The sequence below is a fragment of the Diabrotica virgifera genome, chromosome 5, assembly GCF_917563875.1.
Source record: "Diabrotica virgifera virgifera chromosome 5, PGI_DIABVI_V3a".
NCBI classification, from domain to species: Eukaryota; Metazoa; Arthropoda; class Insecta; order Coleoptera; family Chrysomelidae; genus Diabrotica; species Diabrotica virgifera.
In genome coordinates, this window is record NC_065447.1 from 169,813,013 (window position 1) to 169,829,652 (window position 16,640).

At 34.0% G+C, this 16,640-nt stretch overlaps 1 protein-coding gene across 2 annotated transcripts in view; it reads right to left on the minus strand.

Moving 5' to 3' along the window:
• The window catches only part of LOC114330654 (histone-lysine N-methyltransferase ash1), a 337,142-nt gene that overhangs the window by 91,325 nt on the left and 229,177 nt on the right, over positions 1-16,640 (minus strand). For both annotated transcript variants that reach the window (XM_050650514.1, XM_050650513.1), the window contains 2 exons: positions 3,140-5,948; positions 1,477-1,762 (listed from right to left, as the gene is read on the minus strand). In XM_050650514.1, the coding sequence (XP_050506471.1) occupies positions 1,477-1,762; positions 3,140-5,948 (3,095 nt within the window). The remainder of the gene's footprint in view (positions 1-1,476; positions 1,763-3,139; positions 5,949-16,640) is intronic.

The window sequence follows — 16,640 nt, forward strand, 5'->3', positions numbered from 1 at the left end:
AGATAGAAGGTATTGGTACTTAACGGTCGTTATGTAAAGAAACTTCCAACATACTTTGTCCGAACCAATAACCAAGCCTTTATGATAGGAGTCGATCCCTCTCTACAAGAAAAAGTTTACGAAAAAAATTTCTGGCCGAAAAACGTATATTTTAGTCGATTCAACTTCAGGCAAGGTCAACGGTTCCTGGAACATCCTCAACCTTAACCAAGGGGAAACTTTTCAGATCAGTTGAATGGAAATTTTAATAGCTAGCAACTGATTCCGATATTTTTATACTTTTAACAATATTTTATCAGTCTCGTAATCTTGTTCTCTACTAAATGTTTGTTACCATTAATGTTTTTAATAAGATAACTTTAGTTTACTTTAGTGTAGTATTTTTTAATTTTTTAATAATCTACTTATTGTACTATAAAAATAATTTATCTATCTATCTACTATAAGTATACCATGTTTGTGACTTGTCTTATGTCATGTAAATGATACAAAAATATCAATAAATTTATCTAACTTGCTCTGAAAAATGAAAATATCTCGAAAACTGACAAACTTAGGCATAGGGAATATTATACAAAAATTAAAGTACGGTAATAATATTTTTCGATAGTAATATAAAATACAGGGTGTTCCATTTAAAATTTCTGAGAAAAGAATGTACTTGCGTTTTGACTCACCCTGTATTCGATATAAGTAAAATTAGCAATATCAACAATTCTTAAAAATTTTTACAATCAACAAAAAAATATGGCACCAATAAACCATCGCTGTTGTGCTTTTTTTTATTTATACAGAGAGCTGAACTTGTTACGATTTTCATAAAAAATTGGTTATAACTTTGTAAAAGCTCTATATAACATAACAAACCTTTATATTTTTGTCATGGGGAAGTTAAGAGGATTTCGAATATAAAATAAAATATAGGGTGTTCCATTTAAAAAAACATAAGTTTGGTCTGCCACTATGTTATCGAACACCCTGTAACAATCTAACTAATTTCGTAATGTGAAGCTGAAAGTTGGCCACAATTTTTATTATTAACTTTTATTGCTATCTGTTCCTATAGCGGATTTACTGAGCTTTATCACACTCATCAATCACCCTGTATATTGAATTTAAATTATTTTAGGACGAAAAATTTTTTTGTCATTACTTTTTAAACCACAGAAATGTCTGGCAATTACAGTTCATATTTCTAATAATGTTTAAAAAGTAATGACAAAAAAATTTTTCGTCTTACAATAATTTTAAATTCAATATGTGTACCTGTACAAATGTGCTGCGCAGTAATGAACGCAACCTGTATCAGCAGCCAGATGGCCGGTACGGTGTTCGAGGAAGCATAGGGAATAATATATTAAAGAATCAGCCGTCTGACTGGCAAAGTACTAATCAAAACTTCTATTAGACTTGATACGTTTATGTGATACTTTTTGTGGTGAGTGTATATTATTATCAGGTAAACAAAACACTGACCTTTCAGATTTCATTTCTTCATCGAATTCAGTCCTTTCATCCATGGGCAAACTTTCACATTCGCTCATCACTTCCCACCTGGAAGACTCATCAATTTTTAATTTCTCCGGAGTTCCTGGTGTAGATATTGAATTCTCTGATTTTTCTGTTCTCTGAACAAACTTTGTGTACTCTTCTCCCTCTTTTGGAACCCGATCGCAAGCATTTGAAATTTGGGAGTCCATTGGAAGAGTGGAGGAAGATTCGATGGATGGTTTCTTCTTCCTCTTTTTTACTGTTGGAAAACCTAAAATATTAAGATTAAAATGGTTAAAAAAGACAGAGTGAAATTATTTAACATAAAACCCAAAAAAAATAGTAGTGTAATAGTCTATAGTACAGTGAAACTTGGATAATTCGAATCTCAGGGGACCGTTAAAAAAATTAGAATTAAAAAATAAATCTACAAAAACAAGGATTACCTACAAAAACAAGGATTACCTACAAAAACATCTGCAAATGATAAATATCAGTAGGTGATCAGCAAAAAAACAGTAGTTGATCATTTTTATCGCTTGGAGATGTTTTTGTTCCATGTTCTTGCCCGAGTTTTGTGAACCTAAAAAAATTGGCTAACAAAATTCGGCCAAAAATAATAATTAAAACATTTGCAAGCTATAAAAAAGACCGACTTTATTTTTTTCCGAAGAGATCCGCAATTTTTAGCTGCTTTTTAGAATTTAGCTTCTCACTAATGACAACAGATTCTAAGATATTCAGAAAAGATAGCAGAAAAGTTCGAATTATCCAAAATATAATTCGAATTATTCACGACTTTTTACCATTACTTATATAGGAAATGCTAGGGACCAGAATAAAAATCCGAATTAAAGAAGATTTCGAATTATGGAAGTTCGAATTAAGCAGGTTCCACTGTAGTAGATATTTTTTAAGAGATTAAGCCATACTTGATTGAAATTATTAGTGACCAATTATTACTGGTCAAATTATTAGGGACAGTAAAACAATTTTTAATTGTTTGAATTTTTTTTAGCAAGGAAATGGCTTTAAGATTGCATTTATTTTTTATATAAGAGAGTGAGGTATTAAGGTCACAAAACCAATGAGTTTTGTTAGTAAAACCATTTATTTTTTTCATAATTTTTTTTAATGGCTAATTTTAATATTTAGTGATCCCCTTCTGGCTGCAATTACAGCTTCTACGCGTCATGGCATGTTCTGAATACAAGCTTCTGTGTTATTTTTTAAGTTTGGGTTGTGATGCCATTCTTTAATAAGGGCTTCAATCAACTGGTGATAATATCTTTGTGACCACCACAGAAAAACGAAAACGGCATCATGGATAAACGGCATCTCCACGGCGATGTCGGAAAGAAATTTAAGAGAAGAAGACTGTCACAATAGAAAGGAGTGACAGAAGTGAGTTTGAAAACGGAAACGCGGAGAACCCTATAAAACCGGTTTAGGGTTTAGCATATATAAAAATACATTAGTATTTTTATAACAATTGATCATTTACAGGTTAATATCATTTATACTTTTTATTTCAGATTTTTTGAAAACGTTTTCTAAAATGTAATTCTATATAAAATATGTATCTATGTAAATCCCTTATAAAAATATCTATACACATACATATATTACAAAATTGGTATTTTCTTACCTGTTCTGTTGATAGCTCTTCTTTTTCGGACCTTCTTTTTAGCTGACTCTGGTGATAACTTGGTACTTTGATCATCAGCTGGCTGCTCCTTTTTAATGATTTCTTCAATGTTTTCAGGTGGTTTCTTGTCTTCAATAATGGAAGATTTCTGGAGGAGATTTCTTTTAACTTTCAACTCAGTTATTAACGATTCAATACTGATTTTCGGTTTCTCCGCTTCAATATCCATACCAGGTTCTTCTTTGACTATCGCTGTTAGTTTTTCAACTTTTTCAACCGTATTTGTCAATTCTAGTCGATGCCTTTTCTTTGGCGTAGTAGTTATAGAATTAGATTTTTTCTCTATAGCGTTATTTAATGAAGGTTTCTTCTCTGGTTCATTCGTTGGGACATTTTCTTTTGATAATTTAGTAACACAGACTTCTATGGCCCCATCAATATGGCCACCACCTTTCTTAGTGGAATCCTTTATAACTGTTTTTGTTGTTTCTTTTGGAATAACCTTAGTAGGCTCTTTTACTGTTTTAGACAACTCCTTAGTAATTGGTTTTACAGGTTCTTTGACCGATTTGACAGGTTCCTTGAGCTGTTTGACAGGTTCCTTTAGCTGTTTGACAGGTTCCTTTAGCTGTTTGACAGGTTCCTTTAGCTGTTTGACAGGTTCCTTGAGCTGTTTGACAGGTTCTCTAATCGATTTGATTGGTTCCTTGACCATTTTAGTACATTCCTTAACAGGTTTGACAGTTTCTTTAACATATTTGACAGGTTCCTTGGTTGGCTTAATGGATTCTTTCACAGATTTTACAGATTCTTTAACGGGTTTTACAGATTCTTTAATGGGTTTTACAGATTCTTTGACAGGTTTAACAGATTCCTTCAGTGATTTGAGAGGTTCCTTGACTGTTTTAGCAGCTTCCTTTACCGGTTTTACAGCTTCCTTGAGCGGTTTGGAAGACTCTTTAATGATTTTGAGAGTTTCTTTAACCGGTTTAGATTCTTTTATTGATTTAACAGGTTCTTTGACTGACTTGACTTGTTCTTTAGCTGGTTTCACTGGTTCCTTGACAATTTTTGGAGTTTCTTTAATGACTGACTTCTTTTCAGTAATTTCTTTTACAGCCACCTTACCAGTGTCTTTGACAACCGTCTTTGTAGCTTCTTGCACTTCATATTCATTGTTATTGATGTTTTGGATTTTCGGAATTGCAACTATGTTAGATTTGATTACTGGAACATGTCTAGGAGATACTGAAGATTTCTGAATTTCATTTTTTGGAGTAATATTTCCGATTTTCGGTTTTTCTACTTTTGCTGTAGGAATAATTTGTTTTACTTTATTTTTCAGGCCTTCTTCTGGCTCAGGTTTGACTTCTTCAGTTTCAGTTTTGTTTTCGTTATTGTTCACCATGTGATAATGTCTTTTCTTAAGAGGCAGTCTTTGTTCATTTGAGTTATGTACCTTGTTATCTGTTGTGCTGACGTTCTGTTTCTTTTTCTTCTTTTCTTCTGTTGTTTTCCTTTTCTTTGTTACTTTCTTTAAAGTCTTAATTATTTGCTCCGGTACATTTTCCTTTGGTTGCTTGGTCGCTATAGCGCAGTATTTGATGAAATCTGCTATGAGCTTGTCAATTTCAATATTGATTTTTGGGTCTGAAGTTGACATTGGTTTGAAAACTTTAAATTTGTATTTTTTGTGTTTCTTATGCTTGTGTTTGCTGTGCATAAGTTTTGGAACCTTGAGTGTCTGATATCGGTTTCTTTTGTCGATTCTATTCTTTGTACTAAGCACCGGCCTGTTTCTCATTCTACCTTTGACAACTTTCTGTTGGTTTTCTTTTGATTTTTCCACAGGTTTCACAATGGTTGCTTCTGGAGTTGTTATAGTTGTTCGGTGTTTGGGTGGCCTTCCAGGACCTTTTTTAACTGCAGGTGGTCTTCCAGCTTTCCTTCTAGGTGGGTATAATACTCTATCTGCATTTCCATACATAACTCTATCAAATCTATTGGACGTTACTGGGATTTTACTTACTTCCTTTACTTCTTTTGATTTAACAATCGCAGGTACTTGTTTCACATTATTGTTAGTTTTAGTCACAGCTTTTTCATTTTTTACCATCTTGGGTAGGGACTTTTCCACCTTTTTTGTATCTTCCTTTGGACACACAGCAGACTTTTGCTTTATACTAGGTGATAGACTAGGTTCTGGACTGGAGACATGATCTGGACTATTTTGAATGCCAGAATCTGGGGACACATTTGGGTTGGTGCAATATTCCTGCGGTTTTTCTGAAGAAACAGCTTCTTTTTCAGCTTTCTTTGGCCTGCCCCGCCGTTTCTTTTCCACATCAGGTTTAGCACTTTGAGTGTCCAATGTGGTTGCAGGAAGTACAGCGGGTTTTATATTTTCATTTACAGCTGGAATCGTAGGACATGGCGCATTTAACATCTGTGTCTGTGCCACGAATTGCTGCAACAAGCTGTTCGCATATAAACTATTAGGATTAGGAGGCGCATGAGATTCTCCTTCACTGGAACTCTCCGTTGTCCTTTGGATCAAGGCGTTGACTGCTTGTTGGGGAAGCTCCATGTCAGATCCTGACATGTCTCCTGTTGTAGGAGAGTTCTTATCACTTCGGTTGCACTCAAAATCGAAAGCATCAATCTCCTGTTGGTCAGGTAAAATGGCAGCTAGATCTTCTTGACGGATCTCTTGCAGACTACATGATGCCAGCATAGCGCTGTCCGCATCTGAATCATCCGAATCTGAGCTAGAGTAGGTGGATCCTCGAGAAAGAGGAAGTGATGCCATCTGAAAAAAATAAAATCACTGTTAAAAAAATGTGGAATTTTTAATTAATGAATAAAAGATAAAAAAAAACAAAAGTACTGTAAAAAATAAGTAAACGATGAAATATATGTGACTATAAAATACAGTATATTGAATATGTTTATAAGTGTACCGTTTATATATAAAATTATTTTCTTTAAAGAGAGCCTGGAAAACTAATTTCTCTTTTTATTTAGTGTTTATATTTTCTGTACTCTATACAAGAAATTATTCTTCAACACTATTAGTTTCAATCATTTTCTGCTTTTAGACTGAATACAAGATCTCTTCAACTTAAAAGTCATTAGTGTTGGTAGAATTACTACTCCGTGACACAAATTGGGAAATAGCACATTGAAACTCTATCAAAATCGAGTCTTCAAAATGACTCCAAAAAATAAGTTAAAAGCTCAACATAAGCTTCAAACCGAAATATCCGATAATCAATTTGGCTTTATGCAGGGCAGATCAGCAACAGATGCAATTTTCATTGTAAGGCAACTGATGGAAAAATACAGGAATAAAGAGACCAACGCTCATATGGTATTCACTGATCTTGAGAAAGCATATGATAAGAGTTCCTCGAGAGATTCTGTGGTGGGCACTCAATAAGAAAGGAGTCCCTGGCAAATATGTAAAGATTGTGAGAGATATGTATGAGGAGGTAATGACTAGTGTTAGGACAGGTGTGGGAGAGGCCGATAAATTTCAGGTGAAAGTAGGATTGCACCAAGGCTCGGTGCTTAGTCCTTATTTATTCTCATTAGTTTTGGACCAAATAACAGCGAAACTACAGGGTAGCATTCCATGGCGCCTAACGTATGCTGATGATGTAGTGTTAATAGGAAATAGTGAAAGATACTTAGAACAAAAACTGGAACAGTGGAGACAGACTCTGGAGGAAAAAGGTTTAAAACTTAGTAGAACAAAACAGAGTATTTGGAATGTTCATTTAAAGATGGAATTACCAAATAAAATGGTATCTTTGGATGGTGAAATGATTGTGAAAAGCAATAGTTTTAAGTACCTGGGATCGGTATTACAGAGTAATGGAGAAATAGATGGAGATGCATGCAGTAGAATTAGGGCTGGATGGATGAAGTGGAAAGAAGGGAGTGGTGTGTTGTGTGACAGAAAAATTCCAATGAAGCTGAAGGGAAAATTCTATAAAACAGCCATAAGACCGGCTATGATGTACGGAACTGAATGTTCGGCAGTGAAAAAGAAAGAGTAACAACGAATGCATGTGGCGGAAATGAGAATGCTTAGATGGATGAGTGGAGTGACAAAGAAGGATAAAATTAGAAATGAGTATATTAGGGGAAGTCTAGGTGTGGCACCAATTGATGCCAAAATGAGAGAGCAATGTTAAGATGGTTTGGTCATGTTCAACGTCGAGACTTTAATCACCCAATACGAAGAATAGCTGAAGTGCAGATTCCTGGAAGGAGTAGGAGAGGAAGACCAAAGAAGACCTGGGGGAGACGATAAGGCAGGACATGTTGGTAAAGGGGATTAACATTGATATGACCCAAGATAGAATTGTGTGGAGAAATGCAATTGGGGAAGCCGACCCCGCATAGGGATAAGGCAAAGAGAATGATGATGATAAGCATCAAAAGATGATTAACCTGAGAACTGTCTAAATTTGATATTAGCTTTTAAAATAATTCCTAGGTATAACATTAATTTTACAAACCACATAAAATCCAAAAACTATTCCCAAATTTTAAATACTATTTTGCACGAAATGCAAAATTTTATTGAAAAATGAACGCCTGTGAGATTAAATGTAAGGTAATATAATATTTTTTCCCCTTTTTACTACAAACCCATGCTTATGTCAGTCAAGATTTCTGATGTCAGAGCATTGTCAAAACCTTAGAATATGACTTTTCACAGAATAGAAATATGCTATATTGTCGTTGAAAATTGTACAATTTTATAGACAAAGCTTTTAAAAAGTCAAAAAACAAAACAATAACAAATAAAGTTTACTAAAATTACATAAATCGTCAGTATAAATTAAAAAAATAATAAAAAAATACTAAAGTGTAGTTATTGAAATAAAAATAATTTTTATTCTTGTATTTTATTCTATGATAAAACCAATTTGGACCCATAGTGTTCAACTCTGGGGTTGCTCAAAGCCATCAAATATCAAGATAATACAAAGAGTCCAATCAAAAATATTGTTGATGATATTCAACGCACCCTGGTATGTAAGCAATAAAACCCTACACGAGGACTCAGCTACACCTTTGGTAGAGGAAGAAATTCAAAGGATCACAAAGAGCTACCTTGATGGACTGAGAAGTCATCCAAATGATAAAGCAAGACTGCTAAACACTTCTCCCGAATTCGCAAGACGACTGAAGAAACTATGGCCAACAGATTTAATAAATTAAATAAATATATTATGATATAATGTAAAAATTATAATAGGAGGGTTGCCACAGGGCAGCTTCTCCCTTATGTATTTAACATTCAAACTATTTACTTATAGCTTCGATGAAGCAGATTGTAAATTAAATATGTAATAAAAAAAAATAAAAAAAAATATTTTATTCATATTAAATACTATTCAGTACATGCATCTGTCATTTTTAGCCTTAAACCAGTATAATTTATCAGTCAACGCTTAAATGTTAAATGATCTATTTTATTAATTACTTATATACAGGGTGTCCCGAAAAATAGTGCGTTCCTTAAAGGTATAGGTAGAAGGCACCATGTAGAACAAAAAACTCTTATAACATTTTTTTCTAAAGGCAACCGTTTGACCAGAAAATTAAAATGTATTTTGGTCTGTAAATTTAAATCTGACAACTATGTGCGGTACGCAAATTTAAGCATAGACAGTCCCATGTAAATAGATAGAAGATACATAGCTAGTACAGATAGTTTTAAAGAATCCTGTTTAGTGTCAATGCCGAAAATGTTTTCGAATAGTGAGTGTATTACCTATTATGTTATTACCTATGAATGGTGTTTGTGAAAGGTTACTTGAAACATCTATTCGGTATAATAATTATTTTCAAGTAAGTACAACTTAGTTATTTCAGTTCACAAGTAAACAAATTACTGAGACATTATCTAGTGTATTTAAGTTCCACTGTAAACTATTAAAACTATGTAATTCAGTTAAAGCCCTCAGCAATACTCAGCATTCAACCCATTTAAACCTTACTAAATAGGTACATAATACTAGTTCAGTTAAAAGATGTGTAATTCGTTTAAAATTATGCAACAGGTATTTCACTACATTTCAAAAGAAATAGTACATTATATACCGCGGGACTGAAGTAGTACATTTAATCCTGAAGGTAAAGTTTATGGCCCGACCGCAGGGAGGGCCATAATTTACCTGAAGGATTAAATGTACTTCAGTCGCAAGGTATATACGATACTTTTCGTACTTCCGGTATGATTTTATTAATTATTTCAATAATTTCAATCAGTTTTTTCTCTCTTCAACTCATTTAATAAACTGTCTTTAAAATAAGTTACCATAGTAACATTGCGTTGTGACAGTTATAATTTAGAAACATTGTCATTACTAGTGTCATTGTAAAGAAACATTGTTATTGATAATTATTGGTATCATGAGTGAAGAAGGTGTATCTGATATTGATAAAAGAGCAGCCGAAGTAGGTGAAGAATTGTTACCACCGAAATCTAGAAAACTATACGAGCAGCAGTACGATGCTTTTAAAAAGTGGTGCCGCTTAAAAAATGTGAGACAACCTACTGAAAATGCGCTGTTAGTCTACTTCGATGATAAATCAAAAGCGGTTTGTGCCTCAACTCTCTGGGCACATTACTCAATGCTGAAATCGGTTATTAACATTAGAGAAGATATTGATATAAGTAAATTTCCAAAATTATTAGCTTTTTTGAAGAGAAGAAATGAGGGATTTAAGCCAAAGAAGTCAAGAATTCTCACGTCTGAGCAGGTAGATCAGTTCTTACGGGAGGCTCCGGATGATAAATATTTAATGCTTAAGGTAAATTTGGAAATTTGTTTATATTCAGAAATTTTAAGAAATCAATTTTTTTGTAGGTTGCACTTATTTTGGGCGTTGCGGGAGCTTGTCGTGGAAAAGAGTTGGTTGATTTAGAAATCGACGATGTGAGAGATTTGGGCGATTCCTTCCTAATTGCGATTAGAAACACCAAAAATAAAATTGACCGAAATTTTGTGATCAAAAATTCAGAAAACAGTGCCATCAGTTTTGTGGCGATATTTCGGAAATATGTGGCATTGCGAAAGACAGGGACAACTCATTCAAAATTTTTTGTTCAATACATCAACAAAGAATGTACTACGCGAGTAGTAGGAAAAAACATGTTTGGTACAATTCCACGGCAAATAGCAGCTTTCTTGAAATTAGAAAATGCGACGTCTTATACGGGACATTGTTTTAGACGCACATCTGCGTCTTTGTTAGCTGATTCGGGAGCAACAATAGACGTGCTGAAGAGACATGGAGGATGGAAATCCTCCAACGTGGCCGAGGGATATATTGAATCGTCTATTAAAAATAAACAAAAAATTTCAGATAAAATATTTGGTCAAGTCGCCGATTCGTCCACTATAGTTATGCCACAGTCCTCATTCTCGCTTCCTGTTTCCGCAGGATCTTCGAAACAAACACCAGTTCAATATGAAAAGGACCTATCTGTTACTCGTCAGTTACCTGCTGCATTAACCCAGGAAAGACTGGTCAATATGACGAACTGTCACAATATTAATTTGAATATTAACGTTAATTACCATTCTAATTAATTATATTTTTCAATAAAATATCCCTTAAATTCGTTTGTTTGTGATTTAATCGTTCCGGGAGTTTCGTCAATATTTAATCCCGGAGGGATTAAATGTGACACTTTAGTACCTGTCACAAGGGAGTGAAGTTGTCACTTTAGGCCCGGAAGTACGAAAATAATTTTAGTAAACAAATCGTAAATACATAAGTATTACCTACTATTAGGTTGGATTATTTTAAATACTGTTAATCACAATCACAAACTGAGTTTTTATTATCTGTTATTATTCCGTAGTGCGTACGATGTTGCCAGTTTATTAAAATTTCCAAACATTAAAATACAGGTATATGGAAAACAATGTTAACTTTTTTTTGGAAAAGGTTAACTTTAGAAAAAAATGGTATAGGACTTTTTTGTTCCAAATTGTGTATTCTCTCCATACCTTAAAGGAACGCACTATTTTCCGGGACACCCTGTATACACTATGATAATATTGTTGCTAATTAATATTTCGCAACTAATGAATACCGGTTGACATCATTAATTAGAATAAAGAATTATAGATATAATATACATTTTAGTGACATGACATTTTAGTTAAATCTGACAGTTGCCACATTTTATTTGCAATTTGGCATAAAAACAAATCAATTGTGTTTATTGCATTTATTAAATGGTATTTTCTTTGATTTGTATAGTCTTATAAATTGTACACATTATATTCGTAAATATATAATATAATTCGTAAATAGTTTTTTTTTCGATTATAGCACCATCTATTGACAACTAGAATAAATGTTATAAATGTCACCGACGAAATGTAATCACCGACGTGCGTTTTTTCTGTCACATACAATTTAATGCGTTAGAAAGAAATCAAAAAACTGTGACGCACTGAAAGATGTTTATGAGAAAAAGTATATTATTTGTACAGTATTAAACAAATACAAAGAAAAATACCTCTGACAAGTAATGATACCTAGCATATCACTGTACAGGAAACTTAGCCATGATGAAAAGTCATATTCTAATGTCTTGGCAATGCTCTGACGTCAGAAATCTTGACTGACGTCAGCGTGTTTTTGTAGTGAAAAGAGTATATAGAAGTCGATTAAGCATCAGAATAATTGACGTTTCAATCCTACCACCATGAAATAAATTATGAAACCGGCAGAAACAGTTTACTAAAATATTTGAAAATTAATATGGACAGATTGGATTAGAAAATAGACGGACACAATAAATTTGAAACGTAACTACTACGTATCTAGTGCCATATGATAACAGAGATAAAATCCAGGAAATCATGGAAGCGTCCATCTTTAGTTGTTAGTTGTTATAGGTTATCCATTATTTAATAATTTATATAAAAAATTAGCAGTTGTGCAGATTGCAAAACTAAGTTACTCTTAGTACTCAAACAAAATTTTAAATAGTTATGAAACAATATACTTTATAAATGGTTAAACAATTGATTTATGAATCATTGTTTACATAGTGGACTTGTATCCTTTTACCCATTTCCCTCTTATTGGCTAATATTGAAAAACATTTAAATTTGACAGCTGACATACAAAACACTAGCAAGTTATCAAATATTACGAAATATAAACACAAATTCGTTGCAGACCTTATGAATCATGATTTTCAAAATCCTCGAATCCATAATTTCCATGTCACTCATTATTCCACAATGGAAAACGGAAAAATAGCGTCGCTGCACAATACTCCCCTAGCAGATGCACTCACTAAACCCCCGATTGCAGTTTTTGCACAATATGATTCCCTATGAAAACCTAGTATTTAACTCGCGCACAAAAACGATTTTTACTATGAAAAATAACACATAACCGGAAAATTTAAAGCGTCACGAACGTTTATATGTCGTGTTTGTTGCATCTAGTGGCCCTTGCTATAAACGAACATAGTAGTGCGAAGGGTTCGAAATTTGGTTAGAGTGCCGTCCCGCCAACGGTCGCGGATGCCCCGATTAATCGATGATACACAGGGGCGGTTAGACCCAAAAATACCTTCCGCGTTATTAACCCTAGAATACGGGACATTCGTAAATTTGACGACGCTCATAATACATTGAGCATTTTCGCACACCCTCGTTTATTTTAACGATTTCTCCAATTGACTAGCTTCCTGATTAGTATCGAGTTTGATAGTTTAGAAGACGGTTGTGATAATTTCCAAATCTAACACCATTTTTCGTCGCTTGGTTCGTAATTTTTACGAAAGTCCCGTGTTTACGTCATATAAGAAATCAGCTGGTTCTTATTGTTTTTATTTTGATTTTGGATGTTTTAGTAACAAAAAATTAAGGTAAATTGTTTTTCGTTCTCATTACATAATATACTATTTGCGTTTTTCTTATTAGGATGTCAAATACAAAGTTTTTGTCCGCAAAACAACTGGAAGAGGAAGCGGCACATATTATGAATGGGGAAGAGAGTGATCCAGACCCGTTTGAAGATAGTGGTAGTGACTGGGAATAGGACAATTTGGAAGCTGAATCCTCTGGCTCCGATAGCGAGACTGATGCAGAAAACAATTCGTCTGTTTCTCCTGTTCGCCTTATCCAAGCGGAATGTAACAGTCCAGTACCTAACCAGATACAACACTGCAAGTTTACGTCGAAATATTCGCCAAGACATAGCTGCTATCTTCAATATTACTAAAGAAAATGATGTGAATATAGCACAGGAAAGGAAGAGGAAGACTTGTCATTACTGTCCAAGCAAAAAAAGGCGCATGACGACCAACTATTGCAAGGAGTGCAAGAAGCCAATATGCGGAGAACACCGAGGAGATATTTATACCCTATGTTCCTTCTTCTTCTTTAAGTTCCATCTTCTATCGAAGGTTGGAAATCATCATGGCAATGCGGACCCTGTTGACTGCCGCTCTAAATATCTCTGCACTACTGCATTCGAACCATTCCCGTAAGTTCTTAAGCCAGGATGTTCTTTGTCTTCCCACATTTCGCTTTCCTCGGATTTTGCCTTGCATAATAAGCTGTAATAATGAGTATTTTTGCCCTCTCATCACATGTCCCAAGTACTCAAGTTTTCGTCTTTTGATAGTTAGTATTATTTCCGGTTGATTTCCTATCCTTCTAGTTACCTCCACGTTCGACATTCTTTGAATCCATGATATTCGTAGGATTCTTCTGTAACACCAAAATTCAAAGGCGGCCAACTTATTCAAATGGACTTGTTTCAACGTCCACGCTTCCAAGCCATAAAGAAGAGTAGAGAACACGTAACATCGAAGAATCCTTAAGCGTAGTTCTAACCTTATATCCCAACAACAAAGAAACTTTTTAAGTTTAATGAATGATGCACGTGCTATTTCAATACGTGTCTTAATTTCTTTGGTTTGGTCTACATTTGATGTTATCCATGTTCCTAAGTATTTGTAGTTATCCAACTCTCAATCACAGTATCTTCAATAGCTAATTGGATGTTTACGTGCGCTGATTTAGTTATGATCATGCATTTAGTTTTCTTTAAATTCATCTTCAGTCCGTACTCATGACAGCGTTCATTAAGGCGTTGCATTACGTTCTGTAAATCATTGTTGTTATCTGTTATTATTACTGTATCATCTGCAAAACGTAAGTTGTTCAAAACTTCTCCATTGATAGATATACCTTCTATTGAATTTGAGAGCGCTTCTTGAAATACCGCTTCACTGTAGACATTGAAAAGTAGTGGAGACAGCACGCAACCCTGACGGACTCCTCTCTGTATTTTGATATCTTGGGTGTCCTGGTTGTCAACTCTTACCTTGGCAGTTTGATTCCAATATATATTAGATATAATTTTCATGTCACGACTGTCAATATTTTTGCTTTTTAATATATCTACAAGCTTTTTATGTTGAACTTTATCAAATGCATAAAGAGAAGTATCCATACTTACTCAAATGTGGTCTCGAGGTAAACCAAATTACAAAAAACTCGAAGATGTACCACAAGGTTATTTATTATTGTTAAAAAACATATAAAAGGACGCGTTTCGGCTTAACACAAGCCATCATCAGCTTAAATACAGGACAAAAAACAACTGACTGACCTACAATGTAAAAATATCCAACGTTATATATGAGAATAAAGTAGATGGTGACAACGCCCACCTCAGTTTAGGAACTTACCAGAAAAAAACTCTTTTAGTTTAACACTTTTGAGTGTACAGGGTGTTATTTCGGTTTTTTAAACCATTTTACCTAAACAGATATTGTAATATATATTATTTATTTATTTTTCTTCCTGACTGTGATACCTAATTTGGAGTATTATCTTATTGTAATTTATTTGGTGCTACCATAATATGTTTTTTGCCCTGATTGAATCTTTTTAATGACTGGCCTACTTCTATCCAACCTTACTTGGTCTCGTCCGCCTCAGTGGTTACTTACATAAAAGTTATTGCTATTCAACATTATTACAGACATTCTCTGGTCGTTTCCATCTTTGCCACACTTTAATACAGTCTCAGTTTCCTTTCCACTCTGCTCAATCCACTTAAATTAATTCTGACGTTTATCTTCTTCTTTTCTTTCCTTAGTTCGAACAGTCTCCTAGTTACAAGTTTACCACCATTAATGACACTTCTTTGTTGAGTACTCTATGTCATCATTGACAGCAATTTGACTTTCCACCGGAAGGTCTTTACACCTGACCGGCTCACATGATGGTTCCTCTACAAGTGAAAGTTCTTGAGGTTTTTACAATACAATAATTACAAAATGCTATTAATAGCTAATTATTAATGAAGAAATGTGTACATCTATATATTTCATAATGTAAACTAGCTGATTCCTCCTCCTTCCTGTTTTTTCTGGTAAGTTCCTAAACTGAGGTGGGCGTTGTCACCATCTACTTTATTATCATATATAACGTTGGATATTTTTACATTGTAGGTCAGTCAGTTGTTTTTTGTCCTGTATTTAAGCTGATGATGGCTTGTGTTAAGCCGAAACGCGTCCTTTTATATGTTTTTTAACAATAATAAATAACCTTGTGGCACATCTTCGAGTTTTTTGTAATTTGGTTTATCAAATGCCTTTTCAAAGTCTACAAAACATAAGTACATATCCTGATTCATGTCCATGCATCTCTGGGTCAGCACATTCAAGCCGAACAAAGCATCTCGTGTGCTCATACCATTTCTAAAGCCAAATTGTGTGTCACTGATTTCATATTCGAGAGTTTTAACAATTCTACTGTGTATTATTTTCAAAAATGTTTTAAGTGTGTGACTCATTAAAGATATATTGTTCTGTGATCCGAGCAGGTTATTGCACTTGACTTTTTGGGAATTGCTATAAAGGTCGATTGCAGCCATTGTTTGGGGATTGTGGCAGTCTGATATATTAGATTAAAGAGTTCAACCATTACATCAATACCATCTTCATCAATAAGTTTTAATAATTCGATGGGCACATCATCTGGTCCAGTAGCTTTACCCTCTTTCATGTTTTTAATGGCATAGATGACTTCGTCTCTTAATATTGGTGGTCTGGTATCCTCTGTGATTTCTAATGACAGTTCTCCTCTTTCATCATTAAAGAGTTGATGGATGTAATTGGTCCATTGACACAATCTCTCCTTCACGTCAGTAATAATATCCCCTTTATCATTTTTAAGGGTATTCGTTCTTGTGCTTTTTCTAGAACCTGTCATTTCTTTGATTTTTTTGTGTAAATTAAAGCTGTCATACTTTTTATCCAGGTCTTCTATTTCTTTGCATCTGTCGGAGAGCCACTTCTCTTTTGCCTCTCGAATTTTATTTCTGATGTTTCTCTGAATTTCTTTGTATTTATTCGGGTCTTTTGTTTTATGTTCCTAAAAATACCCAAATATGTATTTTTTATACTAAGAATCTTAATTGCTTT